At 52.5% G+C, this 27,670-nt stretch overlaps 1 protein-coding gene across 4 annotated transcripts in view; it reads right to left on the bottom strand.

The window, feature by feature from the left end:
* Positions 1–27,670, bottom strand: part of PCSK6 (proprotein convertase subtilisin/kexin type 6) — a 131,631-nt gene that overhangs the window by 29,211 nt on the left and 74,750 nt on the right. For all 4 annotated transcript variants that reach the window (XM_053912684.2, XM_053912685.2, XM_053912682.2 and 1 more), the window contains exons 8-13: positions 25,168–25,380; positions 22,143–22,243; positions 17,916–18,019; positions 16,141–16,258; positions 8,921–9,109; positions 6,597–6,733 (exon numbers count right to left, since the gene is read on the bottom strand). In XM_053912684.2, the coding sequence (XP_053768659.1) occupies positions 6,597–6,733; positions 8,921–9,109; positions 16,141–16,258; positions 17,916–18,019; positions 22,143–22,243; positions 25,168–25,380 (862 nt within the window). The remainder of the gene's footprint in view (positions 1–6,596; positions 6,734–8,920; positions 9,110–16,140; positions 16,259–17,915; positions 18,020–22,142; positions 22,244–25,167; positions 25,381–27,670) is intronic.

Genomic DNA, 27,670 nt, shown 5'->3' with positions numbered 1-27,670 from the left:
ACGGACCTGGTGAATGAACATGCCAACCCACACCTCGTGAGACCGTAAATGGGTTCAACTGTTTTGAAAAGCAAATTGGTCACATGTATCAAAAGCAGATGTTTTTGTGGTTTCCACCTATGATTTGTCCCGGTAATTTGACTTCTGGTGAACGATCCCAGGGAAATAATTTGAAATTTAGGAGAGGGCTTTTGGCATTAAGCTGTCTATTTATAACCACAAAAGAAGCCAGAAAGCAATCTACATGTCCAACGGTAGAGGGATGCTTAAATAAAGATGGCATTTCTCCTTGGCAATGTATTATAAAACAGATATAAAATGCTGCTTACGAAGAATACACAATGACGTTAAAAAGTGCTTGATATGCAAGGAGCAGAAATGCGAAGTGATGTCTGTGGCAGGGATGGAGCTCTGTAAAGTGTCGGGGGGAAAGACATGGAAATGTAGATATATTTCTGATCGTGACGTGTTTCTGAAAGTAATAAAGTCAACCTGAGAAGGGGTTTCGGGAGAATTCTCCCTTTTTCCAAATCCTTTTTTTTTCTGGTATCCTCACCCAAGGGGATGTTCATCGATTTTAGAGAGAAAGGAAGAGAGAGAAAGATTGATGTGAGAGGCAAACACCAGTTGCTTGCCTCCTGTACGCCCTCTGTCCAGAAATCGAACCCACAACCGTTTGGTGTACGGGACAACCCTCCAACCAACTGAGCCCCCAGCCAGGGGCCGTATCCTTTTACTTTTCATTTTCATTCACATTTCGGATTTTATTTTACCATTTTCTTGCATTCCCATTCAAGAGACACAGAACCGAGGGAATAATGCTGTGCATCACCCACACAGGGACCTTGAGCCTGGACCTGGGTGAGTGGGGACGCTGGGCTTTTTCTCTTCAACTAGAAGACTTTGGGGAAGAGAGTCGCTATAATGGTCCCTCGCAAGAATCGAAGGGAGGCACAGAGTCCAGTGGGATGAGACACTGAGAAATGCGGAAGCAAAGAAGGTTCAGAAAGGAACTTTCGGGAAGCGTGTGCATGCGGACTGGAAACCTCACTGAGCTCTCAGTTCTGTCTCCAGGGAAGAGGGAGCGAGGCTCCACGTTCACTCGCTGCAGGGAAGCCGGCAGAGAAGGTGCAGGCTTTACACCTGACTTCCTTTCCAGCCACCAGGGCGAGACAGACTGAGCCACGGAATGCAGCAACACGTCAACTTTCACTGGGAAATGAAGATTGACTCCAGTCAGAGGTCAACAAAAGAGGCCAATAAAGCTAACAATACGATGAGAACAGCCACGCTTCTAGGAAGAAAAAAATATAGGGAAGAGAGGCTGAAAGGAAATCAGGAAATCACAGAACTTTTTATCATGAAACAGGGAAGAAAAGCAGTCACCCGGGAGAGACTAATTTCTCCTGCTTTGAACCGATAATTAAACGTTTTACTGAGTACGCAAAGCTGAAAACGGGGTTGCCTAAAGTTATACATGCTCCTGATTTAAACAAGGTTCTTGGTGGTGCACCCATTCATTCATTCATTCATTCATTCATTCAATGACTCTACGACTACTCCCTTCCCCAAGTTCAAAGTCCTGCACTTCCAAAGGCAACCTTTGCTTGTCAGTGGTGAAGTCACACTGGACCAGCTTATCTGTCGCTCTACAATGTTACACAGAGGTTATCGAAGCTCGTGGTCAGTCTGCCACCTGGACACGCCCTGTGGCCTCGGCTCCCTGGACAATGAGGCTCAAGGCAAAGCCCATGCCTTGAGGCTTTATTGGGAGGTGCTGCCCCGGGACAGAAAGAAGGGGGAGATGAATATCGAGCTGGCCAAGCTTCAGAACAAAACAATAGTGTGCTTGGCCAGGGGACATTTTCCAAACAGGGCCTGTGGGGACTGTCTATCAGAAAGGGTGTGAGCTTTACCTCCTGTCTGTCATTAGGCAAGACCCTGGTGTACTTCTGGGTTATGTTACCTGCCCTCCACCCCCATCCCCCGCCCCCTGCCCGGCCAAGACAGCTAGATGCCGGGGAGGCTGAGAAGGGCTCGTGTCACTGGAATTGGAGAGAAAAGCCACAGGCTTCCCAAGTTCTGCTGGCCTGCCCTGGGTTTGGCTCCCCCTGGGGTCGCGCTGCTCCTACCTGCGTGGGAACAGGTGAGGCCCAAGGGCGGGGCACGGAACCTGTCTGGGAGCTACCTATGGATATTTATGGAGTGAAACGCAATCACTGAACCAGCTCACTGAACTGTTGTAAGTACTCTTTGGAAAGGACCTAATTCCCTGAGCTTCATCATCATCATCATCATCATCATTTCTTAGTCTTCTATTCAAGTGATTATAGCACCTTAGTGAGACACGATTTAGTTGTTTAAGGCAGAAATGCAGAATTTGGTAGAGAAATGACACGTCAGATGGGTTCCTGTCCCTGATCATAATCTTGAAACTTTTTGGAATCCTCATCAAGGGTTTGTTCGTAGAAAACCTCCCAACTTCTGAACCTCACCCAGGCCTACGGTGTAGATACTATTACTCCCATCAGTCATGTGCAGAAAGACTAGGAGACGTTCCGTGCCCAGGCCAGACAGTGGCCCAGGGGGAACTCAGTCCCCACGTCCAGGACGCTCTGCTCCAGGGTCACCTAAGGTCTTAACCCCGTGTCCCCACTCTAATGTACGTGGTGACCTGGTCCTCCCTCACCACCCACCTTCCCACAGCCACTTCCTCTTCCCGGTCCAGGTGACCTGCATGTGGTTCGGGTCTGACCTTCATCACTAATCTGCACCCTTAGCGTTTGCCCCGCAAGCTCTGGTAAGTTCTGCCCCGGGCCTCTTTGAACTTGCCCCAGCCTCAACGTTCAGGTTCGTGGGAAACAGCAACTCAAAGATGGGATTCCACAGAAGGGAGCGGGTGGACTCAGGTGTGCTGGGCTGAGCTCCAGAGAAAACCGAGACGTGTGGGAACTTCAGTGGCTGTGGCCCCGGGACACACCTGCATGTACACAAAAGCCCTTGAAAGGCCAGTGCAGGTCAGCGTACGACCCTTCTCACGGCATTTCCAAACCCAGAGGTTGGCTAGCGATTCTTTGTTTCTTTGGTTTGCGAGCAGATGTTGTGCAAGAGGAAGAGAGAACAGACATATGCCTGTGAGGTCAAGACTTGAGAGAGTTTTCCATTTCAGTCCATTGAAGAGATAGCAATCTAGCTCGCCCTGAGCGGAGCAACCCTGGATTCTGCTGCTTCCAGTGTTCTGTGTTCTCCAGAGTCACAGCCCATTTAAGCTTCCTCCAAGGCTCTCTACCGGTCACCTCGGGGCTGGGACGTTCCCGGAGGGAAAGTGGACCAGTTCTTCAATACTATGGTTGGAGCCGACACTGGCAGCGGGTGGGTAAGAAGAGCGGGGATGAGAAACCTGGGCTTCCATGACAACCTACTATGTGCCAGGCTGTGCCAGGGATGTTCACTCCCATCCAGTGCTCCCAGTGCACAAGGTCTCCCAGGTAATCACCGGTGGAGCCAGTACTGGGAGCCAGGCCTGACTACCTCTACATTCATGTTCTTCTCGCCCAAGCATTGGTTTTGCGGCCCCGGGAAGTTCTGCTTGTTGTCTTGCTATCATACTTACCTGGTGTTTTAAGCTATATTTTCTGTGATTACTACAAAAATTACGTTTCTTTTGTGTCTTGGTTATTTATGTTTTCTGTATGAATAGCCTTTACAGGCCTTTTGCCTATTTTTCTAGCAGGGTGCTTTTCACATTTCTTAGTGATTTATAAGCACTCTTTATATATTAAGGCTATAACACAGTATAGAACCCTGTTTGAGATCATGTAACTACAGGGAGTTGAGAAGTTACAGATGTCTGAGAAGGTGTTGGCCTGTGTATTGGACTATTCTAATACAAAATATTATTTTTTTAATTTTCCCCTCTTGGAAAAATGACTTTTTAACATACTGAGAATTCAATGATAACTGCTTACTGATTAGCAACACGTAGTCAGAAAAATCATTTGATGTATGAAATAAGCGGTGAAGCCCATGGCAATTAGCCCTTCACACCTGTGAGTGGGCCTTGGAAAGAAAGAAGTAAAGTAATGAATGAAGACATCACCATCCAGCCCTGGCTGGTGTAGCTCAGTGGATTGAGCACCAGCCTGCAAACCAAAGGGTCACCAGTTCGATTCCCAGTCAGGGCACATGCCCGGGTTGTGGGCCAGGTCCCCAGTAGGGGGCGCACAAGAGGCAACCATACACTGATGTTTCTCTCCCTCTCTTTCTCTCTCCCTTCCCCTCTCTCTAAAAATAAATAAAATCCTTAAAAAAAAAAAAAAAAGACAATGCCATCCAGTAATGGGACCGAAGCTCTTCTTAGAGGGGGGATGGCTCAGTTGGGATAAAGACGGGGTGGCAGATGCAGAGCCATTGTAAGGTCTGAGTCTTGGTTCTACATTGAACGCACCTCCTTTGCGGTTCACTCATACTGCCCAAAGGACAGTCCTTTACCTACACAATCACCGCGATGTGCTGGCGAGAGCCACTTGGAAATCCAACGCGGTGAAGCACGGTTTGCCCTCGGTTCCATCCCTAACTTGTCCCCCGGAGGACAGAGGACAGAGACACTGGGAGAAAAAGACACCCCTTTCCGCTGGCCCAGGAACCGAAGAGGAAAATAGATGACTAATGGACGATTCAGTATTTTTTTTGTAAGTTTTAAAAAGATGACCTAAACCAGGTGCAGTGTGGCAGAGACAAGTATTGTTTGAGCTAGCAGATTGCTCCGCGGCCTGAGGTACTTAATAAACCCCGGGTCTTATCCGAGATTTTGAGGTATTGTGTTCTGCACACGACTGGAACTGGGTGGGCTTTTTTTTTTTAAGCAGTTACGTTGCAGAGATGTGAGTGTCTCCCACACCCACCCTCTGGTTCTCAGAACCCCCTTGGAGACTTCTCAGCGCTGCTCTCTCTCTGGACGCTGCGTTGTTCCGGCACGAAGGCCGGCAGTGACCAGTGGGATTTACCCCACCCTCTGCACCAACTGCACCAGAAGGGCCACGCCCAGGACTCCTTGCTCCTGGGTTCCAGATTGCTGGGGTTAGAGGTCACCTTGGTCATCGAGGGCCACCTTCCCAGGCTGAGGGCCCCAACAGACAGCACCAGGCTGCCCTGCTTCGAAAGTCAGAGAGTTCTCACTGTTCTCTTCCTGCCTCCTTCCCTCAGCGCTGACAGAACCAAACTGACTCCATCTTGTGCTCGGGGAGGAAGTGCTAATGCCCATATGTGCCAGCCCAGAGGGAGGGAGCCATCCTCGCCATCTGCCTACACTTGTTTCTGCAAAGACCACCTCAGGGGCGATGGCTCTCCGCAGGGCACAGCTTGCACAAGCCACCCTCCTTCAGAAAGTGCTGCAGGGAGGTGTCGGCTCTGTGACAACGTCGAAGACCATGGCCCAGTCCCTCAAATTCCGATAAGTCACGGAAGGTCGGAGCTGGCAGCTACCAGATGTCTATTCTATTCCTGTCTCAACCAGCCACAGGCCCAGATTCCAGCCATGTCCACGGATGGGCACCGGCCTGTTCGGGACTTAATTCAGGGCCAGCCCTAGACAGCATCCCTTGTATCAAACCCACAGAATGGGAGAAAAAAAGTTAAAAGTGCCTTTTCTGGTAATGACCTAGTACCCAGAATATTTTAAAAAACTCATACGATTCAACATGAAAAGACAGGACAACCCAATTTTCAAATGGGCAAAGAGACTTCAGTAGACATTCCTCCAAAGAAGAATTCTGGATGATGAAAGATTCTCAGCATCTTTAGTCATCAGCGAAATGCGGACCCAAACCCCAATGAGACACCACTCCACACCAGTAGGGTGGCTACGGAAAATGGAAAGAAAACAAGGGTCGATGAGGATGTCATGAGATTAAAATCCTCCTCTGCTGCCAGCAGGAGTGCCTGACGGCGCAGCCACTGTGGAAAACAGCCCAACGGCGTCTCCGAGAGTTAAGCACAGAATGACCACGTGGCCCAGCCATTCTGTTCGAAGGCACGCAGCTGAGAGAATGGGACACACGTCCACAGAACATGTACACGGATGGATGCTCAAAACGGCCGTGAGGGAGAAACGCCCCAGACGTCGGCCGGCGGGTGGGAGAGCAAGCCGGTGCAGTTCGGAACACAGAGGAAGGGGGCTCAGTTGTAAGAAGGAATGGAGTGTGGATGTGCACTACCCCACGGGTGAACCGCGGAAACGTTATGCTAAGCCTAGTGTATGATTCCATTCACGTAAAATGTCCAGAGAAGGCAAATCCATTGAGAAAGACTGGATCAGGGCCTCCCAGGGGCTGGGAGGGGCTGCAGAGTGACCAGTGATTGTTTATTGGGTACAAGGGATCCCTCTGGCATGATGAGAAAGTTCTGGAATGAGATAGTGGTGACGATCGCAGGACCTGGCGAATGGACCTTAAAATGATGAAAACGGTGAGATTTGTACTACGCACATTTTACCTTCATTAAAAAAAAAAGACTGCAGACACCAGAGTGAAATTAAAGTCCTAGAGTTGACGAAAGGGTTGAAATAGGAAAGTCGCGAAATCCCCAGCGCCTCTGACCTTGTTTCTCCGGGTGGCGGACCTGGGACGGCATGTCTTGGATTTCCAAGGTCCATTCCCCCTCGGCCTTTTCTCCCCAGCAGTGCACGGTCATGAACTCCCAGTTTGAAAACCCTTCGTTGGAATGGTCCAGCAACCTGCAGTGGGAGACTCGGGGTCAGAACACAAGGGAGCCTGAAAGGGGTGGGGGCTGGGGGTGGGGGGCCAGTCCAGGGAGGCTCTGTCCTCAGATGGCTGGACCGCCCACCCAGAGGAACCTGGCCCTAAGCTGAGGCCAAGGTGCAGGGAAGACATTGACCACTTTCACACCCTTGTGTACGATGGTGTCTTCCCTCCATTATCTCATGGGGGTCTCAAAACACAGAGACACGGTCCTGACCGGTGTGGCTCAGTGTTGACTGGCAAATGGAAAGGCCACAGGTTCGATTCCCGGTTGGGGCACATGCCCAGGTTGTGGGCCAGGTGCCCAGCTGGGGGCGCACAAGAGGCTACCACACATTGATGTTTCTCTCCATTACTTTCTCACTAAAAATAAATACATGAAACCGCAACTTAAAAAAACTGGGAGACAGACAGGCTTCCCAGGCGCCCCGTGTGAGACAGGGAGTCTGCCGTGGTGGTCGCCTCCCTATTTGAGAGAGAGACCCCAGGTGATTGACTGCCTGCAGACTCGCTGGAGGGCACTGTGACCCCTGTCCCTGATCTTCCCAGCACCAGCTGGTCACCAACGAACACCCTCAATCCGCCAGGTTCCTTCAGAAGGCATTTGGTCCCTGCACACCCCAGGAGCGGCTGCTGGAGCCCAGGACCCCAGTGCCCGAAGGCAGCGAAGCACACAGAGGTTCGGTCACGGAACTTGCCCTTCAGCCCCAAGGGTGCCTTTCCAAAATGCCAGCTCAGGAACGAACTGAAACTCCCACTTGTCTCCGAGCCAGCTCTGGCATGCCGTTCTCCAGAAGGTACCAAGAAGGAAAACTGTGTTAACTACCCAAGCTTGTGGGAAAGGGCTGCCCCTTCCTCTCCTGGGCTTCACAGGTTTCATACTTGGGGAGGGGCCGGAACAGGCCTGGGTGGTTCACAGAGTGGGTGGGAGGCATCCCTGGGAGCAATGTAGGGGACCAGGAGCTTCCTCCCCTCAGCCAGCCTCCCTGCAGGTTCTGATGAGCTTCCCCTGGTCCTTCCCCACTGGGCCTTCCGCTCTGGGCTATTTTCTCATGTGGATTTGGGCAGAAACAGGAAGCTACTCCTGGCCTCCCCCCCCCTCCCTTCTTCCAACACAGGAGGGGGTTCGGGGGGCGGGGGCACTCAGTTTTCCCTCTTTAGAAGACACAATTCCAGCTTTTTCTGTCTTACTCTTTCTTCTGAGTCTAATCTTCCATCTCTACTTTGGAACAATATACTTTTTTAATATTAGGGCTCTATTGTTCATCAGAAATCCCAGATAGCGATATTTTCTATGATGTAACCTTTGATTCTCAACTGCGGGTTCTCTGAACATCCAGCATAGAAAAATGGTTACCAAGGGAACCTCGTTTTGCCTGCAGGGCAGTGAGGTCGGGGTGGGGTGGGGACACCCCGTACTTTCTTCTACGAAACTGCAGAGGTCAAGGCCGATTTTCACACAGGATGCCAAACAGAACCCAAGGCCCTGGGGACAGAACAGACTGTCTTTTAAGGTCTGAAGTACTTACCAATGTAAACTCACTCTTGGTGGGGAAAAAAAAATCTGGCAAGCTGAAAAAGCTGCCGCCTTAAGCAAGAAGTGAAACCCAGTGGAAGGTAATGGATCCTATAATCGCAGGATCTGCCTTGGGGAGGAGAGAAATGCAAATTCCCGAGGCTCAGGTGACTGCCAAGTGGCCTCGGGGAGGGTGTGGAGTGCGTGGTGGCACCGGTTCAGCTACCTAGCACATGGGTAGTGATGAACCAGTGAACACGGAGGGCCTGCTCTCTAAGAATCCAGGGGCTCAGACCCTGGGCCTGGGCAGGAGGATAATTAGCGGGAAAGGGCAGAGAGGAGGATGCTGGGCCGCTGGTAGGTCCTGGAAGGTCAGATAGATGATGTAAGCGGACGGGAAGGGCAGCCGGTTGCCTGGGCCGGGGATCGTGCCTGGCGTGTTCATCTACATGATCCCCTTTAGTTCTTGTGACTTTTCTGAGGGTGACAGAGGACTAAAATGACATTTCCAGGTGTGAGGAAGAAAGGGAGAAGAAGTGGCCGGCCCCTGTAGGGGTGTCTCGGGTCCTGTCATTGCTGCTTACAGGACCCTGCCACCCCACCACCTGCAACCTGCCCCTCACCCGCTAGGCCAGCCTGGCCTTACCTCTTGGCCAACAGTTGGGACTTGGTCCCCGAGGGAGAAACCAGGTGGATCTGGAGGTCTCCTCGGCGCGGGTGGGAGATGGAGATGCGGGCCACCACATGTTCCAGGTAGCCCACGCGCTGGTCCGAGCGGTTGGCACAGGCGGTGGTCAGAGCGGTGGTCCGCAGCGTCTGCACCAAGGGGATGCTCCTGGGAGGGGAGGGGGCAGTTCAGGACAGGTGTGGCCTCTGGGTGTGGTCGGTGGGGGTGAGCTTGGGCCCCTCCTCCTCACGCTCAGAGGTCCCTGTCTGAGTTACCTCGCCTGCCCAGAGGACGTCTGTCATTCTGGAATTGGCTTAGAGAGACTTAAAGGACAGCTCCTCGGGCAGACTAAGCTAACACACCCAGGGATCGGCCCCCCAACTGCCTGGGGTCGGCGAGGGGCTAAAATCCCACCACTTCATGTCAAAGACTGGCCTTGAAAATCTGGGTCACCATGCTGAGTGATAATAACAGCAAAGATTTCCTGAGCTGACCGCAAGCCAGCAGGCGCTGGTCTGAGAATTTATAAGGATTAAGCCATTTAATCCAGAGAGGTCGAGGATCGGGCCAGAGGTCACAGTTATTGAGAAGCAGAGCTGGGGTTTCAGGCTCCAGAGTCCACGCCTCCACCTCTGGGCCTCGCAGGCCCAGAGAGACGGTCGTGTGGGCCCACGCGTGTCTTCAAGTCCCCGGGAAAGAGGAGGTGGCCGAGCAACCCGGGGCCAGAGCTGGCCTCTGGGGCTAAGTGCCCTAGTTGAAGCCGTAATGACTGGGCCAGAGTCACGGAGATAAACAGAAGCTGGTCTGCTTCCGACTGTCCGTGTCCCCTGCCCCTGGATGGGAACACGCAGTTTCGCCACATGGGAGGGAATCTGACGACAAGCAGCAAGCCCCAATCAGTCACAAGTCAGTTCCACCAGAATGTTCTAACACGCTCCCAGAGGAGGCAGGCACAGGCCTGCTGCACCTGGATGCCGCTCCCAGGCCGTCCTGCGGGTCTGGGGCCACCGCGGCTGGGCGGAGGACTTGTGAGATGGAGGAGGGTCCTCTGGCTGCCCAGCAAGTCCCCCTGCTCGGCCAGCTCTCGGTCTATCACGGCGAGCACTTTACCCATGATGCCCCACTGTCCCCTCGGGAGGGGAGGCTCGAGGCCGAGGTCCAGTGCCTCTCAGGAATGACATCGCTTGGCCCTACTGCGCCTTGAGTCATAAGAAACACTCCAAACAGTTACAGGCAGTGATGTAATTCCCTCGGAGACTGTAAAACTTTGAAAACATGATTTGCATGCATCATAAATTGATTTAGGGAGGTTGATTGCCTGCTCCCAAATTTTACTGTCTGCCTTGCTGGTCAGCAGGCCGCCCCCGTGGTCGCAGATGCGGAGCCGAACAGGAAGTTCTGGAGAGTTCTGGAGGGCCCCAGTCCTGCCAGGGCCAGAGAGACCCCCAACTAAAGGTTCCCTCCCAGCCCGCACATTTAGAATTTCCCTTAGTTCAAAGTACTTTTGATTATCAAATCATTGCACATCATTTAGGCTGAAAATAAATGTTAACTAAAAAAAAAAAAAGAAAGAAACTAATTCAGTACGCTAATTTAGACAATGTTGTCCACTATCAAGTTCCACAGTGTTTAATATACAATGTTTAAATTTACAGCATATATTTTTCTTCTTCGTGAGAGGAGGGGGCTGAATTAGCTGGCTTTCCACATTCCTTCCAACTTTAAGATTCAATTTCATGGGGAGAAAAAAAGACAATAAAACATACAGTCAATTCTTACTATTCACGGTTCCATATCCGCAAAGTCCCCTGCTCACTAAAATGTATTTGCACCCCCCCAAATCAATACTTGAGGGGTGTTAGCGGTCATCTGCAGATATACACAGAGCAGCAAAATATTTGTGTTGCCTAATCCACAGGTTTCCAGCTCAGGTGGAACGTGGCCACTCCGCCTCTTTGTCCCATGCTGTAAATAAGTGTGCATTTTTGTGGTCTATTCGGTGGCACGTTTTTCACATTTTTTTGTGCTTTTTGTTGGTGGTTTCCCCGTTTAAAATGAGGCCAAGCCTTGTGCTAACTTGCCTCCTGCTGTCCCCAAGGGCAAGAAGGCCGGGATGTGCCTTCTGGAGAAAATCCGTGTGTGACAAGCTGCGTTCAGGCCTGAGTTAGAGGGCTCTTGACAGTGAGTTCAATGTTATTGAATCAACAATATATAGCAGACAAGGAGTCTTTGAACAGAAGCACGTATCAAACACGGTTCTGTATTGATCGGTGGACGAAATGTGACCAGCGGCTCACTCTCAGAAACCTAGTGAAGCCTGTTATTCTCCCCCCAAGTGATGATTCTGTCATCGAGAATTCAGCCTTCGCGGTGACTTCACGGAACATGACTACTGTGAATAATGAGAGTCGGCTGTGTTATTCAGATTTCAGTCCTAATTTTAGAAGGAAGTAGCATTTACTATTTGGGGAAGACAGGAGAGCATCAAAAAAGAAGTGAGGGAAGGCAAGGGCTGCAGAAGAAATGGCAGCGTTCAAGGGATATCAGGAAGCAGGACAAATGTCACGGGCCCAGGTGTGGTCACCCACGGGGCAGGACAGCAGAGCACCCCACGAGTTTTCTCAGCACGCCCTGCCATGCCCTGTGGAGGGAGGACACGGTAGAAGAAACCAGAAGGAAGAACCTCATACAGCCCTGGCTAGCGAAGTGGGTTACAGCGTCGTCCCTGATACACCAAGGTTGAGGGTTCGATCCCCGGTCAGGGCACATACAGGAAGCAACCAACGAATGCACCAATACATAGAACAACAAATCGATCTCTGTCTCTCAAATCAATTTTAAAAAAGCCCAGGAGGGAGGTTTTGGGTGGGGGGTTGAGGGGGCTAACCATCCAGAGATAGCCCGAAGGAGAGAGGGGCTTGTAGCTTCCTAATCAGGTGTGAAACTAGGCAGTGTGCTGGAGTCAGGCTGACGTAGGTCCCAGCAACACAGGACACAGTGGCCACACGGCCTCACCTGGTGGCCTAGCTAACCTGCTGCAGATGAGCCTCCAGGGCCTGGCCCCTCGGGGGCCGGCAGGTGGCCAAGGCTGGAGGCGCTTCCAGGTCACCAGGGCCAAGGCGCTTTCTTGTTCTCAGCTCCCGGCTGGTAGGGGACAGCAGGGAAAGGCGGACACATCTTTTGGGGACATGTGGGCCACTCTACTGGGTTCAGTACCGCCCGAGTTCCTGGGACGTGTTCCTTTCCTAAGGGACAAGGCGGACTCCGGAGACAGGCAGCCTGCGGACGCAGCTCAGCCCCACCATATCCCAGCCCCTGGCTGTTTCTTAATTCCTTTGTGCTTCAGTTTCTCCCTCTGTAAAATGGGGATAATAGTAGTGCCCCAAACTCATAGTCTTGTTGGGGCTTTGAGTAAGTGACTGATTACACAGCAAGTGCTTGGAATGATGCCTGGGGCACAGTAAGTGCCTGATAACCGTTATCCATCCTCCTTATCTGTGTATTTATAGAGCTGTTAGAGGGTAAGCACGCAGGGGCAATGAAATGCCAGAGGAGTAAGTAGTACGTGATTCACCCGTAGTTCATTCTTGAACACCTATAAATACGTTGTCTGCTCCATAGAAAACCCTTAAAATTCAACGCAACATGTCCTTAAACAGTCCAAACTTTTAGAATTGAAGTATCTTTGTGTGTGTGTGAGTGCTTTTCCAAACCTGCTAAAACTAAAGATGAACAGGCAAATTCCTGTGGCTTTAAAAGTGGGTGTCTTGCCCTGGTTGGTGCGGCCCAGTGGATTGAGCACCAGCCTGCGAACCAAAGAGTCGCCAGTTCAACTCCCAGTCAGGGCACATGCCTGGGTTGTGGGCCAGGTCCCCAGCAGGGGGCGCGCGAGAGGCAACCACATATTGATGTTTCTCTCCCTCTTTCTCCCTCCCTTCCTGTTTGCCTAAAAATAAATAAATAAAATCTTTAAAAAAAAAGTGGGTATCTTTTGCCCTGGCTGGGTGGCTCAGTTGGTTGGAGCATCATCCCATACACCAAAAGGTTGCAAGTTCGATTCCCAGGTCAGGGTACAGACTTAGGCTGCGTTTTGATGCCCCTTCAGGGTGCATATGGAAGGCAAGCGATCGATGTCTGTCTCTCACATCGATGTTTTTCTCTCTCCCGCTTCATCTCTAAAATCAATACACATATTTTTTTAAAAAGTTGGTGTTTTTCTAGCACCGAGTAGAGAGCCGTGGATACCATCATAAGCTGTGTCTCCGTAGCCTGGGATTTTGAAGGTACAAGGAAGTGTTGGTTAGAAAAATCCTGAGGATCAAATAAGATATTTTAATACCTGGGCCTCCTTTTCATTTACAGAGATTGTGCTAAGCCTGCCTTTCTTTTTTCGCATTTAGAAAGGTTCTAAACATATCAATTTTATCTCCCTCTCTCTCTCTGACACACACAGACTTGAAAATGATTTCCACAGGCAGACGGCGCCGGTCATGATCTTCTTTATCTTCCTTTAATGGAAGAAAAGTTCTGAGTTGAAGGAAAACGGCTTGGGCCCAAGACTAGGCAGGTGTATCGCTGACACGTGTGTGAATGTCACAGCTGAGACCCAGGTCCAACTTATACTGTCATCGGTGAGGGCTCTAATGAGTCATTCTCTTTCACCAAAGGACCTGTTGAATTCGAGTGACTGTCCCCTCACCCTTGCGTTTAAAGACTCTTATTTACTTTTTAGAGAGGCGGGAAGGGAGAAAGAAAGGGAGAGAAAACATCAGTGTGTCGTTGCCTCTCGCGCGCCCCCTACGGGGGACCTGGCCCGCAACCCAGGCATGTGCCCTGACTGGGAACTGAACTGGCGACCTTTTGGTTTGCAGGCCAGCGCTCAATCCACTGAGCCACACCCGGCCAGGGTGTCACCCTTTGCAAGTAGACTTAGCGCTCCCTGAAAGCTGCCTAGGATGAGCTTTGCCCTCTGTGGGCATCGGAGAGGTGGGCCAGACACCAGGGTGTCTGTTCTGGGGGGCTCAGTCTGTTTGGGGGTTGGGGTAGGTGACAGGCTGTAAAGAGACGGCTCAATGAAACTGGCCTTGGAGCGGGGGGCACCTGGGCCCCCTCATTCCTTGGCAGCCCCACCCCTGCTGCCCTTCTCTGCCTGACCTTCTAGAAATTTCTCATTCTCCCTCAGGAGAGGACCTGAACTGTAACGTCCAGACTGGAATGGCCGGCAGAGGGCTTGGGGTCCCTGTGTGGCCTTTCTTCAGGTTAAGGGGATCAGCAATGGCTTCCTCCTGACGGGGCGGCTTCTCGTGTGTCTGCAAAGGCAGCCTGGCTCCCTTCCACGCTGCCTCTCTTTTGCTGCACTGTCCACCTGGGCGTGACTCAGGAGCACGTATGAACGGCAGCAGACAGTCCAGCGCCAGGACAAGCCAGTCCAACAGAGGGATGCTGGCGGTGCCCGAGTGGGCACAATGCTGGTATCTGAGCACAGATGGGGCCCCGGGCAGAATCCGCAGCGACGGTGGCCCACCAGCTACTTCGGGGATGGCTGTGAGGATGCCTGCCCAAAGCGTGACATATCGCAGGAGGGGGCGGCCAGCTCAGGGCTAAGGAACGTGAGAGGGCAGAGAGGGGTCACGGTCCTTCATTCCTGCCCCTGCATGAGGCCATCCATGCCCAGGCTCTTGAACTCAGAGTCTGCACAGTATTACTGCGGAGATGGCCATAGCAGCCCCCAACCACTCTGTGATACCCCACCTAGTGGTCGGTGAGCACAGCTCCCTGACCTTCATCACACGGGACAGAGAGGTTCATTCTCTCTCTCTCTCTCTCTCTCTCTCTCTGTCGCTCTCTCTCTCTCAATCTCTCTCTGCTCTTCTCCACAGGAGGCAGCCCAGGGCAGGTTTGGGACATCAGAGAGAGTCCTAGGACTCCACCACGAGAAGGAGAAACCAGAATGAGGCCAAGAGAGTGGACAGCAGGACCAGGAAATGCAGGTGGGGCGGGCGCAGGGAGAAGGAGAGAGAATGACAGGCATATGCGAACGAACACGTTTCCATTTCTGAGCCGAACGGTCCCCGCAGCGTAGGCAGACAGGCCACTGGGCTGGAACTTTCTGCCGGGAGGTGCAGCCCAAAGGTGTACCTGAGGGGGCATCTACCTCCCCCACAGTAATCCCCCACCTGCTGTCTCTCTCCCTCGCCCTTCCCCTCCTCTGGCCCCTTCTCTCTGGAAGCCCCCTTGTCCTTAGGGACCGCTGAGTGTGCCATTAAGCAAGTGGTTTGGGATAGCAGGCTGGCCGGCTATTCCAGAAAGAGTCTGAAACTGCTAAACAGGAAGATGGTTTTTCTTTGAAAAAGAAGTCCGCTTCTTCCCCTGTCTCTGAACCTGAGGAGTCCTTTCTCTGCTCCGAGGACAGGAACAATGTCATACTGTATGTGACTGAGGGGCTCCCCAGGCCTGAGCTGTCTAGCCTCGGGGTGCTTTCACTTTCAAAACAAAATAAAATAAAAACAAAAACAACCCTTCGCCACCTAGGCACCACTCTGCCATCTTAAAACTATTTCCGGCGGGAGAAAAAGGGCTTCATTCAGGAGCCTTCCGGATGGGACGTAGGCAGGAAGGTCACGGCCTCGCATGCCCGACCCGCCCCGGGAGCCCAGCACCACCTCTCCGAGACTTTGATATCCACGTGCCACACATTTCCCAACAAACAAAACAAAGGTAAGCAAAAGGCTTCGTTCATCTCAGAGAACCCCCCGCTGTCTTCTGAATTTGATAGTCTAAGGCTCCCCAGGGAGAATGATGCTTTACAATCTCCAGACTGGGCCCTGGCCCCCGGTGGCTCAGTTGGCTGGAGCATCATCCTGTGCACCAAGAGGTCGCCGGTTTGATTCCCGTTTGGGGACCATCAGGAGGCAAAGGATCCATGTTTCTCTCTCACATCGATGTTCCCCTCCCTCTCTTTCTCCTTCCCTTCCCCCTCTCTACAGATAAATAAATAAAATATATAAATCAAATCTTTAAAAAAAAAAGAGAGAGAAATGACTTTTTCTCCAGCTTGGCAGGCCCCAAGGGGAAGTGCGTGTCCCCTGTGGATGTGCACAGGGACGCGAGTGCGAACACTGCCCCGAAGTGCTGGACAGCAGAGTCCAGGCCACGCCGACGTGCCCGCGGCGCCACGCGCTGCCGCAGCCGAGCCTCACCTGGGCCTCTTGTCGGTGACGGCGACACAGGCGTGCTGGCCGGGCACCGCTGTCCACTTCTTTGCCGCCAGGACCAGAGCTTCTGCATCCACCAAGCCGAATCCGTACAGATGGCTAACTGGAAAGACAGGGTCGTCAGACATGGCTCCCCTCCCGGCCCCCGGCAGTGCAGCAAGGCCCTCAGAGGGCACCTGATTGGTGACCTCCACGGCCCTGGGACAGACCACCTGTGACCCTCAAGGGCTGGAAGGAGCCGGACCACCTCCCGAGAGCCCCAGGCAGTGGGACAAACCCTTCTGAGGATCGCTCCTAAGTCCTTGCTGCTCAACTCAATCTGAGCTACACTCCTTTGGGTGCGGCATGGGAGGCCTGGAACTTTCTGTGCCTTAATTAAAGGGACATGTCAGCATCTATGTCCCTAGATCTTAAACCAGAGGGAAACAACTGAGACCCCTGCCCCCCCACCGCGGTTGACCTCTTGCTACATGTCTTTGGCCATTTTCTTTCCCTGCCGAATTCCAGGGCAAGCGGGGACAGAGGCACCGAAGTGTGAGTCCCTATGAACTGGCCCGGTCTGGTGTTGAACTTGGCCAGTGCAAGACAGTTTCAAAGTTTAATTTAAGAGGCAAGGTCGAGAACCAGATACAATCTATTTTCCTATTTAATTAGGCCAAAATTGAAATGTAGGTCAGCTCTGGTTACAGCATACCCTGCCACCCACATTCCTGCAAAACAAAGGTACATTAGGCCTAATCAATGGTCCCCTTATTGAAAGGAATGTCCCCTGGAACTCTTGGTGGCAATGCTTGACCTATATTTTACAGATAGAAGTATCAGGGCCTGGTGTTGAAATAGTTGGATGTCAGCTTCAGAAAAGGGGGCGGGGAGAAGTTCTCCCTAACATACCATGGCTGAATGCAAATCTTTTCCAAGTATCTCTGGTAAGAAGCCAGAGAAAAAAAGCTGGTAGCATAGTTCTATAATTACCTGCCTGGGAGAGGTGCCAAATATGTGGGTTATGAGTCTTGACTGTGGGTTGATTTCAGGGTACCTGGGTCTGTAACAGGCTGTTCTGGGGGTAGAGACCTTAGGGTTCTAGGAGTTACTTTTCTAACATAGGGGCTTGCCAAGAGAAGTTGTATAGTCAGAAAGTAACTTCCACAGCTATCTCAGAAGTTTTACAGTTAGAAAGTAACTTCCATAGCTACCTGAGAAGTTTTATAGTTAGAAAGTAACTTCCATAGCTATCTCGATGTCTTCATCATACAGATGAGGAAATTGAGAGCTAAGAATGCAAGTTGCTCTTCAGGGGCACACAAACAAACATTTTTTTTAATCATAATTATGGATATGTTTTAATGTTCACTAGAAAAAATATGACTACATATCAAGCCCGTGATTAACTAGATGTAATAAAGTTTCCTTTTAAAGTATGTTTCTTCATGTAAAAAAAAAAAAAGAGGCAAGTCGATTTAAAGAGAACTATTGAGTTCACAGTGGTAGAATGGCACCTGGCTATGGCAACAGTCATGAACTTTAGGCAACCTTGAACTCTAGTGACCATAGGTCTCTTCCTTAATGCTAGTTTGAGGTTCCAGGATACTTTTCGGAAATCGCCAGGTACATCCTTTCCATTCTTGTGACACACTATTAGTGTTATCTGGGATTCTTTCTGAGAATCCATGTCACCCCTCCTAGCAATTCCAGGAGGTCACCCAGGGGGCCGACCAAGACGGGGCAATGGGCCCTAGCCCAGCGCACCGGGAGCTCCACACCTTTATGCCCGGCACCGTTGGTTTTCCAGTCGTTTGCTTTCAGGTGGGCTGGCCTGGAGGTCTTCACCAGCAGGTGCTGCACGTCCCTCCAGGTTAACTGGCCGCTGCAACGACACAGGGACAGACCGCTGTCACCAATGCTGACAGCTGCACATGCGCATTCAGAGCTGGGGCGCCAGGAGCCAGCCCCGAGTCTGGACTTGAGGCAGACCCAGCGGCTCCGTGCCTGGGCCAGGGGCTCGTTCACAACCTCTCTGTAAAGAATGGTTTCCAGCGAGTAAGCCCTGAGATAACATAGCGCAGCAGGTGACCTCAGATCCACAGTGTGAAAAGCCCAGCCTTGCTGCCCAGCTCTGCTTGCGTTTGCACAATGGTGATGCGGGGCTTGTGGCAGTAGAGAGAGGGACATCCTAACGCAGACGGCGAGTGTTTGTGAGACTCGTAAGGTGACCGTGCACCATGCTCAGGCCCTCAACTGCCGGGACCCCCACCTGTGTGGGCCCGCCACCTACAGATCGCAATTTGAGATTTTAGTAATTCTGCATTTACCATCCATTCATTTTGGTGCAAAGGAGAGAGATTTCATTAAAAGAACGTATGGCTGCTAGTAAAAAGGTACAGGTCAGATTTTTGTGAGTCTCAGATACATTTTCTTGTCTTTTCTACACCTCTGATGTCAGGGTTCAAGTTAGGATGATGCTCGGGTAACACGCTCTGTTCACAGGGTCAGTGCCGGGATGCAGACAAATGCCGGATGCCCCCTCCATGACGCGGCCTTTGCCCTGTCCTCCGACCAGTGCCCGTCCCCACCCACAGTCATTACAATGGCCTTTCCGATCACCTCCTCTGCGTTTGCGTGTGTTTAAAATACACGTAACATAAATCTACCACCTTAACTGCACTCGCATTTGTACCACCGTCTCCACCATCCATCCACAGAACTTCTCATCTTCCCAAAGGGAAACTTTGCATGCCTTACACACTCCCTCCCCATCCCCCGGCCCCTGGCGACCGCCCTTCTACGCTGTGTCTATGAATTCGATGTTCCTACCTGCCTCATGTGAGTGGAATTGCATGTCCTTTTGCCACTGGCTCCTTTCCCTGAGCACCCTGTCCTCAGGTCCATCCACACTGTCACTTTGTCCCTTCTTAAGACTGGATGATCTTCCGCTGTGTGGCTAGACCACGCCGTGTTCACCCATTCACCTGCTGATGGACACGTGGACTGCTTCCACTTTTTGGCTGTTGTGAGTGATGCTGCCGTGAACACGGGTGTCCAAATATCTCCTCAAGTCTCTGCTTTTACTCCTTTTAGGTCTCTGCCCACATGTGGAGCTGCTGGATCTTACAGGAATTCTGAGTGATTTCTGAGGCCACGCCACACGGTTTTCTACAGTGGTGGCACCATTTCACATTCCCACCAATCATTCCCTCTTTGCCTGTCTTCCTCGCAGGGGTGCACACCTGTGGCTCGGGTCTTGGGCTCCCAGTCCTCCTACCTCGGCGCTCAGAGTCTTTAGGCTCCCGCCCCGGGCTTCTGTGATTTCTCCATCATGTTCCTTCCACTGTGCTGGTTGCTGGCCGCATCCCAACCATGCCCACGGGTCCATTTTCCAAACCCTTGCTGGGCACAGGCTGACTTGCTCCCCTCCCCTAGCCCACTGCTCTTCCTGGGGGCCCAGAGCCAGCCTCGCTGTCCGAGGAGGGTTCTGACAGCCTGGGGGGGCCCTCGGCTTCGCATTCTGGTGAAGTGGGCACCGTTTCAAGAGTTCAGACAGAACAGACATGGCCGGGCCCCTGGTGACCTCAGTGACCTACGAGTGACCTCCGTATCAGTGGGGCCACCTCAAGGATGGCTGGAGCCAGGCCTGGTAGTGCGGCATAACGTGCCAGAGAATGGGTCCGAGGAAGAGAGAACGTCCAAATCCATCTGAGAATGAGGAAATCCATTTTATTTTTGACCTTGGCAGTAAACTCCCAAATAGAGTTTGTCTGGAAAACACGTCTAAGAAATAACGTTGGAAGTATTTTTCAGTGAGGAAGGGACTGATGCGAAGCCCCGAGATGGCCCCAACCTGTGGATGACCTCAGCAAGACGATTCTTACGAAAGGAGGGTCTTTCTACATTCTTGTTGCTTCCTGTCTACAGGCCCTCCCTGGGGCCCTGGAGCCCTGGGGCCCTGGGCCCCTCTCCCCCCAGGACGGTCTGGCTCTCCCTGCTTCCTTCTGCGGCAGAAGTGAGCAAAGCCAGACGGCAAAGCTGCCCACGAGGTCGGTGGGCCTGCTGGCCAGACACCTGGGCTATACCCCCGGTCTCCCAATCACAACTCAGACTGCGGCCCCTGGTTATTACGTGTTCCTTCCCAGACCAGCCCTGTCTGTGTCTATGCTGGCGGTTGCTGCAGTTTTCCACGAAGATCCCTTGACTGGCTACCCGTAAACTTCTGAGGACGAGCTAAAATGATGGGAGATGACAATCGATGCTTTCACGGGTCCCTCCACGGGCCAAGTTTCATGGGGAAATCTGGCACCAAACAGGGTTTGTTTTGTACTTCGTTTTGATGAACAAAATCCCTCGCATGTTTCCAATAAGGCATGGAAGAAACTATGAAATAATGAACTGCTAAGTGCGTGGAAGTGACTTTCCACACCAGTAACTAATTATTTAGAGTTTTACAAAAAGAGCCTCGGGACACAGCCGCTAACATGTTGGCCTGAAAAACGAAATGATCTCACTGCTCCTTTGTTAAATGGGCGGCGCTTGAGCTTTATGCTCTTTTGCCCGGTGCGAGTGAGCATGCAAACAGACATAATTACAAGGATTTGAGCAACTCGAACATGATTTTTGACTCATTTAAAATCCTATCCACGACTAATGACTACTTCACAGGGCTGGGTTGTTCGGGTACGTTTTTGATGCATAAACAAAAATTTGCTTTTAACACCATGGCTTGCTTTGCTGTACATACTAACGACTATATATACTGATCGCTATATGTTTTTTATTACCTCGTGGCACATAAAGCATCACCCCTGTATTGTCAGTTTGTGAACCAACACTCAGAAAGACCAGCTGCAGCAGCCGAAACGGTGATTTTGCTGTGTGATGCTGAGGGGCAGGGGGCTTGTGGTCCCACAAGGTCTTGCAAAAGGAAAAGGGGAAGGAACACGTCATACTCCTTAGAGATGGCCTTGGAAAAGAAGCAAATTCCTGTCACCTGCCTCGACACGGATGAACCTTGAGGACGTTGGGCTACGGGAAAGAAGCCAAACATGCCCTGGCTGGTGTGGCTCAGTGGACTGAGTGCTGGCCTGTGAACCAAAGGGCCACTGGTTCAATTCCCAGTCAGGGCATATGCCTGGGCTGTGGGTCAGATCCCCAGTAGGGGGTGCACGAGAGGCAACCACACACTGATGTTCCTTTCCCTCTCTCTCTCCCTTCCCCTCTAAATATAAATAAATAAAATCTTTTTAAAAAAATAGACATGTTGCTAATAAGCTTTAAAAAAGAAAAAGAAGCCAGGTACAAAAAGACAAATACTGTGTGATTCCACCCTTAGGAGATACCTACAGTAACCACAGTCACAGAGACAGAACAACAAAATGATGGTTGTTGGGGGCCGGCGGGAGCGGGAATGGGGGGGCTATGGGTTCAGTTTTGCACTCCCCCCCAATTCATATGTTGAAGCCCTAACTCCCAGTGCCTTGGAATATGACGGTATTTGGAGACAGATCTTGGCAGGGGAATTAGGTGGGATCACCAGGGGGGACCCCGATGCAACACCAGGAGCTGGACACCCACAGATGGGAGACCAGGTGGGCAGCAGGGAGATGCAGCCATTTATACCCCAAAGTGAGAGGCCTCAGGAGCAAGCCACCCTGCCAACACCGTGGGCTTCAACTTCTGGCCTCCAGCCTGGGAGAAGGAGATTTCTGTCCCCTCCCACCCCCACAGTCTGCGGTATCTGGTGAGCACCGCCCAAACTGGTGAAGACAGGGGGTTGTTTGATGGGTTCGGGGTTCTGGGTCGGGGCAAAGAGACAGTTCTGGAGGTGGACGGCAGGCGATGGCGACCCAACCGCATGAGTGGACGTCGTGAACCGGCGGAGCACTTACAGAGGGTTCACACGGGCCCGTGTGTGTGTTGGCAGGAGGGTATGGTACCTGCTACCACACACACTCAGCAAAGACATGAAGAAAAGGAAGGGAAAGAAAGTGGGCACTTACTTTGCTTCCAAAGCCAAGGCGATGATCCCCGCCACCATGGGGGCTGAGACCGAGGTCCCTGTGTGGCCGTCTGTGCAGTGGTGACGCAGGTCCGTGGTGAACTGGGGGATGGAGGGGGACAAGAGGCGAGGTCAGATATCATCAGGAGAAGTCAGGCGACACTCAGAGCCTGGTCCTGGGCATGTGTGACCCCGGGTCCCAGGGAGGGGACAGGTGTGACTCGGACACATCCTGGCCACCAAGGTGCTTGCCGTGCCCGGGGCCCCCTGCGGAACTGCTCGGCTCTTGTGTGTGGTAAATGCACCCATGACGGGAACAAGCTAATCGCGGGGCGGGGACGAGGCGGGGGACAAGGCCGATGGAAGACGAGGTGCACACAGAGACACAAAGGTCAGACGAAATGGAATGAAGGGGACCCTCCCTGCAGTGTCCGTGGCAAGACCACCGGCCAGAGTCCACTATAACAGAGCAGCTGGAAACAGGTGGACGTGCCTGGGCGGCCCAGAGTGCACTTCTGTCTGTAGCCAAAGGTCACAGGTCATTCTGCCCCTGGGAGGTCCTCCTCAGACAGCTGACAATGTCCCAAAGCACCGAGTTCCAACGACAGCAGCAGGCACCCCTGGAGCGTTCTTGACCTCAGAGGGCCCACAGTGAGAGACCATGAAATGGGCCGTCCTCTGTGGGAGGGCGAGGCTGGCTGTGCCTCACTGCTGCACGGCCTGATGGGGAGACCCTGCCTTTCATCTGATGTGGAGAAGCGGTCACCACCCGATCAGCTACAGGTGTGTAACACCTACTACGATACATGGGGTTTTGCTACCTAGCATTCCCCCCATGCAATTTTGCAGATGGAATTAAGGTCGCTAACCAGCGTCACTTAAATCGGGGAGAGTACCGTGGGTTATCCAGTGGGTCCCAGGTAGTCACAGGTCCCTCTGAAGTGGAATGAGGCAGGAAGCCTGTCCAAGAGATGAGGCATAAGAGGGACCCGACCTATCACGGCTGGCTTTGAAGAGGGAGTTGGGGACACAAGCCAAGGGATGTGGGTGGCCTGTACAAGCTGAGAATGGCCCTGGCAGACAGCCCACAAGGAAACGGAGCTCCGTCCTATAACCTCAAGGAACTAAATTCTGCCAGCAACCTGAATGAGCAAGGAACGGATTCTTCCCTGGAGCATCCTGGATGGAAGGCATCCCAGCTGACACCTGGATCCAGGTGTCTTTGGGGAGGGCAGCTGAGGAGAGAGAGGGGCGAGGATGCAGCATCTCTGTCCCCAGAATCTATGAGTGGGCACAGTGACATGTCCTTTCCTGGCCTGCTGCGGGAGTTGCAGCTGGCACCTGGCACGTACTCACCCCTCTCCCGAGACCGAGTGCCCGCGTGGAGCACTCCTCGTGTTCAGTGAGTGAGTGGGAAGCCGAGGAGTGAACAACAGATGCTCACTTTCGACAATGCGCCTTTTATCAAGGGTCGCGTCCCCGCACTGGGTAACACCTCCCTTTGGGAGAACGCTGCTCCGTATTCACTAAACGGAGGAACGGCAAGTCCCAAGCGACAGAGGCCCAAGGGAGGCTTGACTTCCCTCAGACACCTGCCAGAAGGCTCAACCACTGTCCACAAGGGCTGCTGATCCCCTCGCAGGATCCCTAAGGGGGCTCAGAGCAAAGACTCGGCCCTAGATGAGCTGAAAACAGAAGTGCCGTCCATATTCCCAGAAAAGGGCCCCCGGAGAGCGAGTACAACTGAGAATGTTTGCTCTTGTAGCCTTCCCCAAGCTATACCTTTTCCACACATATGTTAGCGCTTTATAGCTAAGGCGTGTGCACACACGCATGTACATGCATGAACACGCACACACAGTTTGATTAATGAAGCCGATAAAGCTCCTGCTCCCAGGGATGGGAAGCGCTGGCCTCCCAGCACAAAGGAAGCCCCGGTGCAAAGTGTCCAATGACTGTCTCCGCCTCGCTCCCCTCCAGCCAGGGGTTTTGGAACAGGCAACTGTTTTTACGAGACTCCAGCCAGCCGGTGTTCCAGTGAGCGTGATTCTTAAATGAACAGGACGCCATTTAGGATCTCGGCCGCCTGTCCCAGGGGCGCGTGCTCCAGTGGAAAAGAAAAATAACTTAAATTAGTACCTTCGCTAACTGGCCCAGGGGCCCTCTGCCAGGCTGGCGGCCGAGCGATCGGGGCTGACCTTTCCGCCGGCGCGGAGCATGGCGGGCAACAGGGAGTCTGTATATGCTGCCCCCGGGGGAAGGCAAAAAATAACCCAGCAGAGCCTTTGGAAAGGTGCATCCCAGCAGCAGAAGCGAGAAGACGCCAGTGAGCTTTAAAATGAAGCCGCGTCTGCCCTGTTCTGTGGCCTTGCGTTTCCAGTGTCTAAAACCCCACTTAATGACTGGACATTTGAACTGTGCATTACTTTCAATGTCACGCCCACCTCTCATCCTCCTTGTAAAGTCGGAAAGGGAAAAGCACAAAGTCTGTCTATATACGAAACAGAAACAGTTGCTTTAGCCAAGACAAAACACCCTGTGTCCACCGAAGGGAGCTGCGCGGGCAGAAACCTCTGCTGTACGCAGTGTCTAGAAAAAGTCCTTCTGTCGGGAAGGAATGCCCCAGAGGAACACTTGGATTTCTCCGCTCTTTCAGCATGAAGTCAAAGCCTTCTCTTACGCAATTCCGCACGTTGAAACGGAGCCGGTCGCTTGGATTCTGAGCGCCGTGACCACAGAATGTGAGACAGCTAAAAGGAGACTCGTGGTGAGAATGCACCCCGTTCTTAAAGGGTATTTTTAGGCCTCTAGAGCTAAGCAGGGTTTTAATTGGCATTCTGTGCAAAAATTAGCAAGGCAGGGCCTGAGGGAGGTTGCCATAGGACTAGGGTTTTTACTCGGAGGCACAACTGGTTCATGGGTGGGTGAGGGGTCCCCAGGGACCCGGGACACGCTGGCCCAGACCTGGCTCATCATTCTGTTAAGAGGGAAGGGGACGTGTCCCCAAAGTGCCTGGGGGCACTCACGATTTTGCGATCGTAGAAGGCCCCGCTGCTGTAGGTGGTGGCCAGGGTGGATGCGCACTCCTCCAGGTACCACGGCTTCTGGCCGCTCTCGGTGGTGCTGCTCACGGAGATGGTGTAGATGCTGTTGGTGTAGCCGTCACAGGAGCAGTAGTCACCCTCTCTGCCGCCGTTCCCGGATGCCCAGACGAAAATGGAGCCCAAACCCTGCCGGCCCTGCGCGGGAGGGGACACCACCAGGTGTCAGCCGGCGGCCGGGACCTGGCGGGGTGGGACTCGCCCGCAGCCTGCAGTCCCTTCCAAGGGTTCAGACCAAGTGGAGGCCACCTGGTTTAATTTCCTCAGAACACTTTTAACTGGAGAAACTAGAAACTTCACCTAGAAACTAGAAACAACCTAGAAACTTCAGACTCACAGGGCTGCCCTGAGGACAAGACCAAGAAGGACCGCTGGGTTCTCCCTGCGAAAGCCCAGGGCCCTCGTACAGCTGCCCTGTTCCAGAGCTCTGCCTAGAATTTCCTTCATAAGGACTGATGTCACAAAGACCAAACTGTGCCACAGGTAATGCTAAGACTAAAGATGGTGGCTGAATTTATAACATGACTTTGTTTTTTAATTTATTTTTATTTTTATTTTTAGAGAGAGAGGGAACGGGAGCGAGAAAGAGAGGGAGGAAAACATCAATGTGTGATTGCCTCTTGTATGCCCCCTACTGGGGTCTTGGCCTGTAACCCAGGCATGTGTCCTGACTGGGAATTGAACCTTCGACCCTTTGGTTTGCAGGCCAGTGCTCAGTCCACTGAACCACACCAGCCAGGGCTATAACATTACTTTTTCTAGACTGAAAGACCTGGTCCTGTGGGGAGGGGGCGAGTTTCTTGCAAACCCAGCAAAGAAGCACTGTTTTTTTTCTACTACTCCTAAAGAGAGAGGAAGGGAGAGAGAGGAAACATGGATGTGAGAGAGAAGCATCGATTGGTGGCCTCCTGTATGCACCCATACCGTGCACAGATGGAGGAACAAACCCACAACCCAGGCATGTGCCCTGACTGGGAATCGAACCCGCAACCTTTCGGTTATGAGATGACGCTCCCAACTGAGCCACACTGGCCAGGGCGAGAAGCCCTGTTCTTGGAGAGCCGGCTACATTTCACACCAGGGACGGGACCTTGATCTCTGAGTATGCAAGGTGGTGAGTGCCCGCGGAGGCACTTGAGCAAGCACGGAAGTGGTCAGGCCCTCGATGCCAGCCAAGGCCAGTGGCTTCCCTGGTGTGCAGAGCTCATTTTTAAGAACGTCCCCATGAAAGCGAGTCTTTGAAAGACAGTGGTGGGTCCAGGTGGGTTCTCGTTCCATCCCACACCCACAGAATTAATGATGAGTGCCCAAACCAAGGGGTCACCCTGGCCACAGGCTCCAGCTGAAGATGATGAGTTCACCCAAGACCCACTCAGTTCAAGTGGCTGGACCAGCTGGTGGGCGCAGCCAGCTCCGGAGTGCCCGGCCAACACCCGTCTGCGCACGGAACGAGACCCACAGGGCTGGTAACTCCGGCGCCCTTGCCAAAGACCCTCCTTTCCAAACACGCAGCAGGAAATTGATACTTACGCCCGACAACCAGCCAATTGAAAGGAAACTGTCAACAACATTCTGCAATCCCTTCGGAGTCCACGTGAAGCCCTACTGCTGACGGGACGCACACACTCTCCCTCAGCGTTCAAGGCCGCCCTGGGCTGAGAGGACCTGCCCGCTCTGGAAGCGCCACGCCGCTCCACTTTGCAGAACAAGTGACCACAGTTTTCCACCCTCCAGTGCCCATTTGTCATAATCTGACATTTCCTGCAGCCCCGGCAGAGCCCACAGGAAGGTCCCTCGTGTTTGCCCAGTCCCACTGTGCACGTACCCTGGCGTCCCCGTCACCGGTGTAGACCTGATCTAACTACCAGCCCAGGGTGCCACAGACAGAAAGCTTAGTCACAGTCAGCAAAAAGATCAATGTTCTGGAAGAAAGGCCCCGAGCGCTAGGGAAATGGGAGTGTCTGGGCATTTAATGACCTGCAGAAAAAGAGGAATCAGAAGCTCATTCAAAGTCACTAAAATCCAAACGAAAAGGTATTTAACCCATCAGAGCCTGTCTTTATTCCATGACAATCGTCTCTAAGACACTGTCACCCCCAAGTCCCCACCCCACTTCAAACTACTCATAGAAGGTTGTGGCTCCGCAGAATGCAGCATGGAAGCTGACTGCCCAGCAGCACAGAGAATGGACTCCAACAGAACCCTCGCTCTTTTTTGCTTTTTTAAATCCTCACCTCAGGATGCGTTCGTTGGTTTTTAGAGAGAGAGGAAGGGAGAGAGAGAAACATTGATGTGAGAGAGAGACATCGATTTGTTGCTTCCTGTATGCGCTTTGACCAGGGATCGAACCCACAACCTAGGTACATGCCCTGCCTGGGGATTAAACCCGCAACCTTTTGGTGCATGGGAAGATGCTCCAACCACCTGA

Source organism: Desmodus rotundus, chromosome 10 (assembly GCF_022682495.2).
Source record: "Desmodus rotundus isolate HL8 chromosome 10, HLdesRot8A.1, whole genome shotgun sequence".
NCBI classification, from domain to species: domain Eukaryota; kingdom Metazoa; phylum Chordata; class Mammalia; order Chiroptera; family Phyllostomidae; genus Desmodus; species Desmodus rotundus.
The sequence above is the reverse complement of the archived record's forward strand: the minus strand, read 5'-3'. Positions and strand labels throughout refer to the sequence as shown.